We start from the raw sequence: 12768 nt of genomic DNA on the forward strand, positions 1-12768 counted from the left end.
CCTGGGGCCTCCTACCGCACTGCCAATAAACCTCAGACTCCGGACTCCGCAGCAGTGCCGCGCGGTCCCCTTCCAGGCGCCCACGTCCAGTTAACAGAGCGCCAGCTCCGCCCTTCTCATCCTTCAATGCTCAGCCTCTGCCTTCTCTAGCACCATATCAAACGGGGCCTGACCAGTCACAGTCGCCTCCCCAGCGCTTGTCACAGCCTGCTCCTTTGTTCACTGGTAGTTGTCTGTCACACAGAGGTGTGAGGGCCACCACAGAGGGATTCCATCTCCCAGGGCCTGACATTGCCCATTCAGTTGGTGGCCCTGTTCACCTGCAGCCTCCTTTACTCTTCTGGGAGTAAATTAACTTGCCAATTCACAGTGCCATCTCTTGAGACATCCTCTCCCCTGCTTAATCTCAGCTATCCTGTGCACAGGACAAAAGGTTCATTTCTGCCTTTCTGGACAGGTGGTGGGCTAGATCCTAGATACTTACTTTTTTTCCCCTTGTATTACTGATGATTGAACCCAGGTGCTCAACCACTGAGCTATATCCCCAGCCTTTTTTTTTTTTTTTTCCTTTTGAGACAGGAAAAAAAAAAGTTGCCAAGACTGGCCTCAAATTTGCAGTGCTCCTGCCTCAGCCTCTTGGGAGCTGCTGGTATTCGAGGCCATGGGCCAATGCACCCTGCTAACCCTAAATATTTTTGTGGGAATATTATGGTAATGATTTTAGTGCCATCCCTGCCTGTATGCAGTAGAGGGTTAGGGAACTTCTGTGCTTATCACTGCCGAGTTTTTATTCTTGGCAGGGGCATGCAGCCTCTACATATTTGTTGTAAAGACAAACATCTGATGAATCCAGAGGTGCTTGAGAGTCTAGAGACCAGGACCACCCACAGCAGATACAACCTCCTGCACTATCATGTGGTGACCTGAACACAACCCAGACTCATATTTTTACAACTTTTTTAATATATATTTTTATAAACAGGTCACGTGATAAAATAGCACAAGAAACACTTACCAAATATAAGGTTATATCTTCCGCATATACAGGAGAATGAGGTCGTTATGTACAATAAGAAAATGATTTTAGGGGTTGGTTGGTTTTGTTTGTTTTCCTTTCTCCCCTTAAATTTTCCTCCTACAGTCGTTGGAAATATCACAGCTTCAGTTGCATTAATACTTTGGGCAAATGGACAGCTGCCCCCTCCCTACTGGGGGGGCTATGGGAGGAGGGCCTGAAGAAACTGGCTCCTGACCACTTCCACATGGAGCCTCCTCGGCACTCGGGGGCAGGGAACTCTTTGGGCTGTTGAACTGTTTCTCTGCTTCAACAGCATCTCTCTCTCTCACTCGCTCTCTTTCTCTCGCTCTTTCACTCTCTGGCTCTCTGGAAACTGGTTACTCCCTTCCAACCAAATAGGGGTGTCCCAAGATTGGTGTGGATGCTAAATCTGGGGATCAAGGTTGGGATGGAAAGGGGTCCCAGCCCCCTCCTCAGCAGTGTCAAGATATGCCAGCATCCCCCAGAACTTCCAAACTTCTTGGGATCAGACAGGACACGGGACACGGTTGGAGCCCATTTGGGCAGGCAGAGGTTTGGGAAACTGGGGAGGGGCAAATAGGGTGGGGCTAGAATGGAGCCCTCCCTCCTTGCAGAGTGTGGATGGTGTGCTGGCCACTGGAAGATCAGAGTCGCTGGTCAGTGCTGATCCTGACCCCTTGTCTGGGCCCGCTTCTGCACAAACTTGCCCAGGATGAATCGCGGTGCTGACAGGCCTGAGCCCCACTGGCGCAGGGCTGTGGCTGGGCAAGACTGCTCCCAAGCCCGACAACCCTAAGGATGACTCCAACTTAGGGTCTCTCTAGGTGCCTGTACCGCTCCTGGACTGAGGTGGGCTGCACTAGGTTGGGCTAATGTTGATTATTCCAAGGTCATAGCCATCTCAATGCTATCCTAGGGGCCAGGGGCCAAGGATCTGTAAAAGGCCAGTGTGGGCGGCGGTGGGGTTGGGGGCGGGGGGGGAGTAGGAGGGGAAGCCAACAGGGACTGCCCACTCAACAGTAAGGGAAAAAGGCCCCTTGTGTTGGGCAGGCATGGGGGAGGAGGAGGGGCTTGGAGTTGGGCTCCTCATCGGGCCATGGCTTTGGCAGTGGCCTGAGTCCCCTCGCCCCTAAGAGAGAGGGCTCCAGGCGCCGTGCAGTGGAAGATGTTGAAGGTCCTTGAGGCTCTTCCGGGCCCCTAAGTCCTGGGGGACCCAGCCCCCCAATCCTCTGGGCCCTGCCCGGGATGGGGGACAGCAGGGAGGCAGAGAGCGGGGTGTGGCAGGGAAGGCAGCGGGGGGGAGGGGGGCGGGTGGGCTCAGAGTGCCCCCCAGGGACCGAGCCCCGCAGCGGGGCGGGCGAGTGATGGCGGCGGCTGTGGCGTGGTGGAGGGCGGGCGTGCAGTGCGGGCACGAGGGGCATGCACAAAGTCCCCGAGTGTGCGTGCGTGCGTGGGGCTGGCCCGGTCGTCCCCTGCCCGGGGCGGACAGAAAGAGGAGCGGAGGGGGCCGAGGGCGGCGCGGGGCGGGGCTGTCCTCAACTCGTCCCGCCTCCCGCGTGGGATCATACGCGGCTGCTGGGCAAGGTCCACTGAGGGGCCTGGAAGAGCCCCTCGCCCCGCCCAGAGCGTGGCGGGTTCCCAAGGCCTGGGTGGGAGCCCAGCGCTACTCGATGACTAGGCAGCGGGGCAGGTGCTGCGAGAAGTACTTGAAGAGCTCAGGTGTGGCTCCCGGGCAGTTGGTCAGCTCCAGCTCCTCCAGCTCCTGCAGCTGCACCAAGCCCGACAGCCCTGTGGTGGTCAGCAGTGGGCAGCCTGAATCAAACCAGTGGAAACAATGGTGGGGCTCAGCTTTGCCAGACAGAAAACTGGGACCCCGCGGGCCAGCACTCTGTGGATGGGCCTTGAGCTGAGTGGGAGAGGCCCATGCTGGGCTCTTAGGTCCTTGCTGAGTGGCAGGGGCCTCCTTCGGCCGAGTGGCTCTGGGAGGAGCCCGGCGATGCCTGAGATGGACTACAGCTTGCCCCTCTCCTAACTTGAACCTGCAACTCAGCCAGCCAAAGTCAGGTGTGAATCCGCACAAGGGAGGACTAGATGAGTGTAGTGGACCCTGCCTGGGAGGCATGCAGGGGAGGGAGGGTCTCACCTGCCACAGACAAGAGACGCAAACTCCTCATAGCCAGGAGGTGCTTCAGCCCGAAGTCCTGCACCTGGGCAAAAGTGGGAGAGGGCAAGTTAACTGAACCTGGAGCCTCAGGAGTTGCTGGAGGCAGGGTTCAAGATGGAGGTTTCTCAACGCCCCCCCTCCCACCAGCCAGAGGCTGGGAAGTGCTGTTGAGGACCCTGGGGTCCCCACCTGTTCTGTCTAGGTTCGCTAATGGGTACAGATGGATCTTAGACCCCTGTGGGATCTGAGTGGGGCCGGAAAAAGGTAAGCAGGCTGGACTGGTGCTTTCCCCTCACCCCCCACCACGCCCGCCTATCCCCCTATCACAGAAGGCATGAAGGTCCAGTACCTGGCAGCACCATCGCAGGTAGAGGCTGCGGAGGGATGACATGGTGGACAAATAGCTGAGGCCAGTGTCCGTGATGCGTACACACCTGTGGTGGCACCAGAGGGGGACTGCCCACCTTCAAATCACTTCACCCGCCCCCTAAACTGCTGCGCCCTACCCCCTACCCCACCTTGTCCCTAGCGCAAACCCCCACCTCACCCATGATGGCCCCACCATCCTGTAGCCCACCCCTCTTCAATACCCCGCCCCCGCACGTCCTAGCACCAGCTTCTGGGAAGGATTTGGGTTCAACCAAACATTGCTGTAGTTCCCCCGACTATTGGCACTTTGCTCTCGCTGGTGCTGCCCACTACACCATAATCTGTCACTGTCTGTCCCCTCAGCAGCCTCACCCACACCAGAAGCCCATGGACTCAGACCCACCCACTCTAGGCTTCTGGTACATGGTGACCCTGCAGTGGGTGCGGGGACATGCGCACCTGTCCAGCACAAGCTCCTCCAGGCGGTGCAGGTCGCAGGCTACATACTCTAGTGCCATGTCTGTGATGCGAGGGCACCACGACAGGTCGAGGCTGCGCAGCTTGCGTAGGTTCTCCGCTACGAGCTCAACACCATCATCGGTGACCTTTGAACAGCCTGAGAGGCTGAGTGCTGTGAGGTTGGGCAGGCTGTGCACCACGTTGACCACGCCGTGGTTAGTGATTTCCCAGCAAGAGAGCAGACGCAGCGTGTGCGTGCTGTGACCCTGCCGCGCCGTGAAGTAGGCCAGCGCCGTGTCCGTCACGTGGTAGGCCTGCAGGCTCAGCTCCGCCAGGTTAGGCAGCAGCTGCGAGATGGCCGCGATGGCGTCGTCGGCCACATTGATGCAGTCGCTCACGCTCAGCGAGGTGATCCGCGCACTGAGGCTGGACCACAGCCCTGCCTCAGTGAAGTCGTTGCAGCCCGACAGCTCCAGGCGCACCACGCCCTGCATCTGCTCCAGCATCACCTGTGGGCAGCACAGGTCAGGGCCATGCCTGGCTCTGCTCCCCAACCCTCCCCAGTAGGCTCCTCCCTCAGGGTGTGGTGAGGATTGCCTGAGATGGGTTGGAATGAGCTGCTGGGAGCCAGGAAGCAGTAGTCTCTTGGGTGTGGACTTGTGCAAGTATGTTGAACTCTGAGGACTGCACTTATAGTGTAACACCTCAACAACATTCCAAAGAGGGGCATGGCACAGGGGCCCCAGGAGCCATGGCTTTACCAGAGTAGGTGCTCAGATCAGTTGGTATAGTCCAGATAGTGGGGACTGGGCAGGTTGTTCACTGCTCCTCTGACCTTTGCTAATAGGAGACCCTTCCTCAACTACCTTTCACCTCCCTCCAGCATCCTACCCACCCAAGGCCAGTGAAAAGTGACTTTCCTTCTCAGTCTCATACTTAATTGCTCTGCTGTTGCCCCCTTGAAATTCTTTTTTTCTTTTTTTGGTACCAGGGATTAAACCCAGGGGCACTTAACCACTGAGCCAGCCCCTTCTATTTTTTATTTCAAGACAAAGTTTTGCAAAATTGCTTAGGGGCCTCACTAAATTGCTGAGGCTGGCTTTGAACTTGTGATCCTCCTGCCTCAGCCTCTTGAGCTGCTGGGATTATAGGCATACACCACCTCACCTAGCTCATCTTGAGATTCTTAATCATCTCTGAATAAGCATCCACATTTTCACTTTGCATCAGGTCCCACAAACTATGTAGCCAGTCCTCCCTGACCCCTGGCAGTGCTCCTCCTTAGGGCAATGATATGCTTCTTTGTTCTCTGTTGTGCTAAGCTTCCTCTGTGCTCCATACCCTTCCACACCCATACAGCTCTGCTGCCTGTCCCTGCCACCTGGACCACTTTGGGGGCACACCTCTAGGCCAGCATCCGTGATGGTGGAGCGCTTGAGGCTCATGGCCTTGACCCCCTTCTTGGAGAGCGCATAGTTGTCGATGAACTCACAGATGTCCAGGTCAGAGACCCCAACCAGGCAGAAGCCCTCAAAGCCACGTGCAGCGAAGCCCTGCAGGTTCACGAACTCCTTCTCACCACTAGGCAGCACGTTGTAGAGCTCCTTGGCGTGCAGTACAGGTGTGAGGCCTGCCCAGAACTTGGGCTGGTAGAGCACACGCCGCCAGGCCTTGCACACCTGGGCTAGCACGCACTTCTCGCATGCTGAGAAGTACCAGAAGAGGCCGTTGAGGATCTTCTCATCTGTGGCCAGTGGCGGCCGCTCTGCTGGGGGTCCAGGCACCGAGGCTGAGGCTGGTCCACCTGCCAGGGGGCAGGGGCCCCCAGCAAGTGTGCCCCGGGACAACGGGGAGGCCAAGCTGGGAGGTGGAAGGGTGGGTGGGGGCGGTGGCTGGCAGGGACGGTTCTTGGCAGCAGGAGTGCCCTTGGTGATGCTGGCTGCTCCCAGGCCATTGGGCTGGCCCGGCAGCTTTACCAGGCCATTTCGAGGCAAGCATGGAGGTTTGGGGTCGCCGTTGATACCAGGGCTCGACATCTTCCTCGAATGTTCTGCAGACAGGCCAAGAGGGGCAAGTGAGTCTGATAGTCTCTGGGAAGGCTGAGGAAGCCTGCTCCTTCCCATCCCTGGGTGCCCCCCACCATGGTACTCCTAGAACCAAGCTCTAAGTGTGTACTTCCCTGGTTGAGTGCAGCAAGGGGAGGCAATGATCTCTGTACTCATTTAGCACCTACTGTGTGCACTAACTCAACATGCTCTGCTCATGGTACTCTTGGATGCTTATTCCCATTTCACACATGAGAGAATGGAGGTGGAGAGATGAAGTCCCTGACCACTCCCTTCACTTGTGTTCCTCTGCCTATCACCAGGACCCTAACTCTACTGGTCAGGGACTGAGAAACTGAGGATAGAGTTTGGGGCAGTCTCTGGCAACCCACCTCTACAGGATGCCAGCACAGCTCTCTGAAGGGCCTCTTGTACCCTTCTGAGCCTCAGGGTCTGCCCAGAGACAGAGAGAGAGAAGCTGCTTTCCCCAGCATGGTGAGCCCTGGACACACTATTTATTTATTTATTGGAACTGGGGGTCGAACCCAGGGCTCTGGGAATGCAAGGTTAACATTGTGTCACTGAGCTACATCCCAGTCCAACACATGCTTTTTCTATAATTCTTCACCTATGCTGATGAGGATAGTGCTGTGGTGACTGTATACATTGTATGGATGAGGAAGACAAGGCCAAGGTTAGGTGAATTGCTTGTCTGAGGCTATGATCAGTTAAATGATGGAGTCAAAGTTTGGACCACAGCTGGCTGATGAGAGTCCCAAGGAAGACTCTTCTCAGGCCAGGGTCATTGCCCACAGGATGAGAGTAAGGCCACACCTAGTCCAGCTCCCCTCCTCAGGCCCTCAGGGCTATAACTGGGTGGCACAAGACACAGCACAGAAAGCTATGGTGGGAGGAAACAGTGAGACTCACAGTGCCATCATCTGCTCCTGCTCACCCCCATCCAACATCCATTGAGGAAGCAGAACACCCAGAGGTCTCACTGGTACACACTTGAGGTCCCATACCCTGGACCCCAAACAGGCCCCACTTTGAATTGTGGTCTCAGCTAGCCACTGGCCTTTTCAGAGCCTCCATTTCCTCACTTCAACCCCTGAATGGTGCCCAGTAAATCTTGGACAGCGACCTGGAGTTAGCTTTTGGGCCTCAGGGCAGAACCAAAAGCAATGCATGATCTACCTTCTTGGGTCTGTAGGTGACCCCGGGACCAAGCAGGAACCTACATGCAGGTCCCCATCTTCTTTCCCCACAGTCTCAGAGGAAGGGCAGGAGCTGCTCCAGTTCTCCCTTCTCCTCCTGCCTGATGAAGATGGGCCATCACCTCACAGAAGTCTCACAGAACCACGATAGTAGTGTCTGAGAAGAATCCTAAGGACTTCCCAAGGCTTGGGGTGGATACAATATGCAGACCCTCAGGAAGAGAACAGTTCCTGTCCCCCTTTTGGCCATCTTCCATCTAGAGCTGCAGGACTGAGGACGCTGTCTGTCTATCCCCCACAGTTTCCAAGAGAACAGGAACCACCGTGGGAGGCAGAGGGAGGTGGGGGGGTGGCCATTATTGGTACCCCAGTTTTCAGATAAGGAACTTGAGGTGCTGGTGAGTCACAGTGTCATCACAGTTGTGGAGGAGGCCTAACACAGAGCTACTCCAGTGTCAGTACAGGGAAATGTGGACCACGGTAGGACAGCAGCACCCCCTAAGGACCAGGGTGAGGCCCGCGACCGCCTCCACTCCTGCCCCAGCAAGGCCGTTCTGGAAGTTGTACAGAGAATGGAGAGGCAGCCCCCGGCTGAATATATGTCATGTCCCCAGAATGGGCCCCCTGCTCCCTAGACCCAGGGCGCCCTGGTTTCCACGTCCAGAATGCCCCACCCACCCGGACTCCACCCTTTCCCGCGGACCAGTTTCAGCGCCCAGCCTGTAGCACCATGGACAGCGGCCGTGCATGCTCCCGGGGGTCAGGCCGGCCGACCGCACCGCTGACAGAGGAGGACGGCGTTGAGGGGGAGGTTCCGATAAACCCAAAGCCTGGCAAACCTAGCTCACCAGGGAGGGGCCCCCAGAGGCGGAGGGGGGCGGGGGGAGAAGCGGCCTGCTCGGCTAGGATCCGGAGGAGGCGCGGAGGCGGCACCAAGGAAGAAATATTCCAAGAGCTGTGCGGATTTAGCCTGAAAATGCTCCCAGCCGCGGGTGTGCACGTGGAGCACCCAAATTGGGGGGACGCACGTGGGTGCCCCGGGCATCTGCGGGACTCCTTGCGGTCCCTCCATGGGAGCTCACATGTGCAGGAGCTCAAGTCCCATCCCTACCTTCAGGCCTCAGGGTAGAGCTAGTGAAAACAAGGTGGTCTGAGCGTCTGTGGAGGGAGGAACAGGCTGAGGATGGCTTCTGACTGACCCTCAACCCACACTCCCATCCAAGGCCTTCTGCCCTGGCTTGGAACTGCACCACAGCGCACCACTCCCCAACTTTGTGCCCACTTTCTATGGGGGCTCTGGCTGCTCACATTCCTGGCCTGACTAACCCAGCCCTAGAAGCCTCCACCACACCTGGGTCCATGGGCTGAGGCCTTGGGAAAAGGCGGAGCTCACGTTGGGAGACTGGGGCCTTCCTGCCAGTTAGATAAGAGGTCCCTGGAGGGTTCTAAGAAGGGCCCCTCTGCCTGTCCCTGCCACTCTGCTGGATGGTGACCAAAGGCCCTCTCCCCCTGCCTTGGCACTGCAGCTGCTCTCCAACAGGGTGGCTCTGAGAGCTTGCCTGGAGCTTCCTGCTAGGAGTGCAGGCACAGCTGTCAGGCTGTTCAGGGCTGGTTCTTCCTTAGGGACAAGCACCTTAGGAGCTGACCCTGGGAAGAGAGGCTTTGAAAACGTCAACCAAGCTTGCATGACAACTGCAGTCCTGGTGTGTTCTGGTCAGTTAAGAGTGGAATTCTGGGGAGGTTCCCTGTTGGAATAGGCTGTGGAGGGGCTACTGGGGGAAAGGGAAGCAGTGGTTATTCTCCTGAACTTGTGAGCCCAAGCCAGGGTCAGATCAGGGTGCTCCTGGGGAGTGATGACTGGACTCTGTTCTCCTCAGAGTCACATCAGGAGCTAAAGGAGTGCAGTGGGCACTGCGGGCTCCCAAGAGGACTCCAGCTCTGGGCAGTTTTATGATTCACAGATGGCCATATTGGAGCCCTACAAGGAGCTACCTCTTCTGCCTACCAGGTCATTGGGCCCTAAGACCCAGGTAGGCCTCAGAGCCTCCCCTCCAGCCCTCACACCTGGCCCAGCCAGTCCCCCATTCCTCTACTCCAGCTGCAGGTGTGAGCCCCACTCCTGCCTCCGTGACTGGGCATCTCCAGGGTCTCACCCACTTCCTGGGCTGTCATCACTATCCACCTCTTTGCTGGTTTGAGGACTTCTTGAGAACAGACAGCACGTATAGGTGAGAAATGGCAGCCCAGTTAGCAAGGCTGTACAGAGGTCCGAGAGGCTCAAGGGAGAACAGGAGGCTGACTGAGAGGGGAGGCAGGCTATCAAGAACTTAATCACAGTTGTGATAGGGATCAGTGTTCATAGGGAAGAGAGGCCACTGGGGTTGGGACTGAGTTGGTACTGTGGTCGCTGGGAAGACTCCCAAGACCCTGGGGATTTAAGATAGGCCTTGGAATACGCAGAACCTGGGGAAAGAAGACACCTTGCATCTATTTTTCTGCTAAGTCCCCCTTCTGGAGCTATGGGGATAAAGACACTGGCTGTCCATCCCCCATAATCTGGCCTGACCCTAGGGAAGAGAGCAGGTGCCTCCAGGAGAGAGGGACAAGGGAAATTCTGCCTAGTTCTTTCCCATTGCTGGCCTGAGCTCTTCCCATACCACCTGACCAGGGGTTGGGAAAGCAAAGCTCAGAGGGCGATTTTTCAGAAGCTGTGAAAGCTGTGATTAACCCAAGACCTCTAGGCTATCTGCTCCCCAGTGCCCCTGCATAGGTGCACATCCATGGCTCCTTGCTCTGTCCTCTTCTGCTTCGTGGGGTTCTCTGTGTTCTGCTGGGATTCAGGCTAGTGGTCTCTCTCAGCCTCACCCAGCAGGATTCCTACTGTCCTCTTGCTCTCTTTCCAGAGGCTGCAATCTGCATGCCCACCAACATCCTTGCCTCTTATCTCCCCCAGTTTTGGGGACTCTTCTCCCATCTCTTTTTTTTTTTCTTCTCCCATCTCTGATAGCCCCATCTCTGAGCACCAGGTCAGGATATAACCTGTCTTGGATTCTGGGAGGTGTGACTTCCAGAGAAGTTGTACTGAGCAGCTCCTTCTGCCTGCTGAGGACCTGGGAGCTAGGCAAGGCATGAGTAACCAAAAACTCACATCAGGCTGTCTGCAGTGGCAGCCCCCATGGACCAGGGTGACAACCACAGTAGTTGGGATTGGGGGCACGGTGCAGGCTGACACGTTCCATGACAACCCCGTGACTCAGGCACATCCCTGCCACTGCACGTGTCTCCAGTTGAGGGTGGGAGGGGAGCACCTTCCACCCTCAGTTGGAGATGCTTCTGGAGTGCACAAGACTTTTAGCCCAGGGTGCACATGGGCCTTGAGACAGACCTATGTAGATGCTCCAGCATACTGAGGCCCTGTGATCAAGTCCAGGGCAGCTCAGTCATGCAGGGCTAAGGAGTGGACCTTGGATTCAGGCTCATCTGGCTCCCCTGCTCTAAAGAATATGAGCATCCAAGGCTTAGGATAGTTCCCCTAGTACCTACTGCTTTGGGTGCTTGCCAAATGAAAAGACATAGTCTGCATGCACCCTCTGCAGTGGGTGCAGCCACTGGTTCCTACTGGACTACTTACTGGTGGGAAGGCTCTGGGCTATCCACTAGTCCCCTAGAGCTTCCATTGCTGCCCTCCCTACCTTCCCCCCTGCACCAGCCTTGGAGGCATAGCACAGGGGAGGAGACAGGTTCTGCAAGCAGTCAGTGCATGCCAGAGGAATAGCCCCTCTTCCACCCTGGAATGTAGGGGTGTGCCTACATCTCAGCAGTTCAGGGTTTCCTGGGCCTAGGTCCCTCCTACCTAGGGACTTGTTTTCCTCTCATCAATGGAGAATAGAACTTGTTCAGTACCTTGAAAGTGGGTGTAGGCTGGAGGGGTGGGCCTGCTCCCTGAACATCCCCTGTGGTGGGGTGTTCAGCTGATAGGCTGGGCGCAAGGTAAGCAGTGGTTGAGAAGAAGGTAGTGGAAGTGATAGGAACAATGCCAGTTAAGTCCTGGCATCCCCATGCACTGCCCACGTTTACAGCTGGCCTTTGAATGTCCCTTCCTTCCTGATGGCTCCTCATCCAGTCCCTGGCCTGGGCAGCCCCAAAGCTTCAGGCTCTCTGCCCAGCCCAGGCCTTCAGCTCTGAGGCTGCTGTCCAGCATTTTATTGGAGGGGCGGCTGGGAGAGAGGGCCCTGTGTCCAGTAAGCACCATGGAGGTTTGAGCTGCCTACTGACCAGAGACAACATGGCTATGGACTAGGGGCCTGAGGGAGGGAGGCAGGTGAAGTGGTATCTGCCATCTGGTCCTCCTGCAGAGGTCAATCTGCCTGCTCGGAGCCAGGAGGGGCCGGAGGAGTGACTGCTGGGCCATGGGTTCTGAAGCTCTAACAGTCAGGCTTCTCCTGGGATGGTGAGTGGGAAGCCTTCCCCACCCACCCAAACCTCCAGGAGGGCATGGGATCCCTGTGCCCAGTTTCCCATCTAAGGCCCTTCAGCCTTGGCTAAGGCCTAATAGGCCTTCCCAAACCAGGGACATGCCAGCCCACTCCCTCTTCTCCTTCTGCCACCCCACATCATGGGTGGCAGCTCCATACAGGTCCATGTCAGTGGAAGGTATCCAGGAGGGGACCAGCCCCCAGGCCACATACCCACATGGTTCCTCCTGGAGTTTAATTACATTGAACACCTGTCACTAGACTCAGGGGCTAAGGACACTGGAGCAGGGGGCCCAGAGTCCAAAACCCAGCCAGGAAGCGTGGGGGCTGGGGACCTGCAATTTTGTGTCCTGGGGCGGGGGCATGGAGCTTCCTCTTGGCGGCTCCAGTAGCACTGATCCACAGCTCTGACCGCGTTGCCATTGGGGAGCGGGCCTTGATCAGGCGGGCTTCTGGGGCGAGGTGCTACGGAGGGCCTGGTAGGGCTGAAGGCCCAGCGGCTGCGGGGTGCAGTGGGGAAGGGGCTGCCGTTACGTAAGCCTTTTCCTGGCGACGGCGGCGGCTGTGAGGTCCTAAGCCCCCACGCTGTCCCCTCCTCATTGTGGCCACAGTCGTGGCTTGGCCTGGACCCCTCCCCGCCTCGCAGCCTGGCCCCGCGCGCACACCTTACCTTGGCCTGGGCTCCTGGCTCATGCCACGCTGTCCGCCCGGCGACCTCGCGTCATAGGGAGCCCAGCATGGGCGCCGGCGAGCTCGGAAGCGGCCGAGGTGCTGGACTGGCGGGCAGAGCCCAGCCGCGCCCCGCGCCCCGCGCCCCGCCGGGCCCCCTCCGCCGCGCCCGGAGCGGAGCTCCCCGGTGGGAGAGGATCGGCCGCCCGAGCCTCCCACCGGGGAGGCTATGGCTATGCCCAGATAAATAAGGCCGCTTTGCAGGGAGCGGGGCGGGTGTCTCCTCCCTCCCCTCGCCCTCCTCCCCGCGCTCCTCCTCCGCGCTCCTCCC

General features: G+C 57.6%; 1 protein-coding gene across 1 annotated transcript; it reads right to left on the minus strand.

Annotated features, from left to right (window-relative positions):
- Positions 1 to 940: 940 nt before the first annotated feature.
- Fbxl16 (F-box and leucine rich repeat protein 16) lies at positions 941 to 12704 on the minus strand. The gene is made up of 6 exons (XM_046441569.2): positions 12439 to 12704; positions 5435 to 6081; positions 4032 to 4540; positions 3553 to 3637; positions 3183 to 3246; positions 941 to 2851 (listed from the first exon to the last, which is right to left on the minus strand). The coding sequence occupies exons 2-6, from the start codon at positions 6065 to 6067 to the stop codon at positions 2703 to 2705; spliced, it is 1440 nt and encodes a 479-aa protein (XP_046297525.1). The 5' UTR covers positions 6068 to 6081; positions 12439 to 12704; the 3' UTR covers positions 941 to 2702.
- Between the last annotated feature and the right edge of the window lie 64 nt (positions 12705 to 12768).

Source organism: Marmota monax, unplaced genomic scaffold, assembly GCF_021218885.2.
Source record: "Marmota monax isolate L192 unplaced genomic scaffold, Marmota_monax_Labrador192_F-V1.1 WCK01_AAM20220418_F8-fsc00035, whole genome shotgun sequence".
Taxonomy (NCBI): Eukaryota; Metazoa; Chordata; class Mammalia; order Rodentia; family Sciuridae; genus Marmota; species Marmota monax.

What these genes read in the sequence shown, in the direction of transcription:
- Fbxl16 (XM_046441569.2), bottom strand. Translation starts at nt 6,067, where the DNA reads ATGTCGAGCCCTGGTATCAACGGCGACCCCAAACCTCCATGCTTGCCT. An exon ending in TCACGGATGCTGGCCTAGAG is followed by an intron (nt 4,541 to 5,434) that starts GTGTGCCCCCAA and finishes TGCTGCCCACAG; the next exon opens with GTGATGCTGGAGCAGATGCA. An exon ending in GAGGAGCTTGTGCTGGACAG is followed by an intron (nt 3,638 to 4,031) that starts GTGCGCATGTCC and finishes GTGCCACCACAG; the next exon opens with GTGTGTACGCATCACGGACA.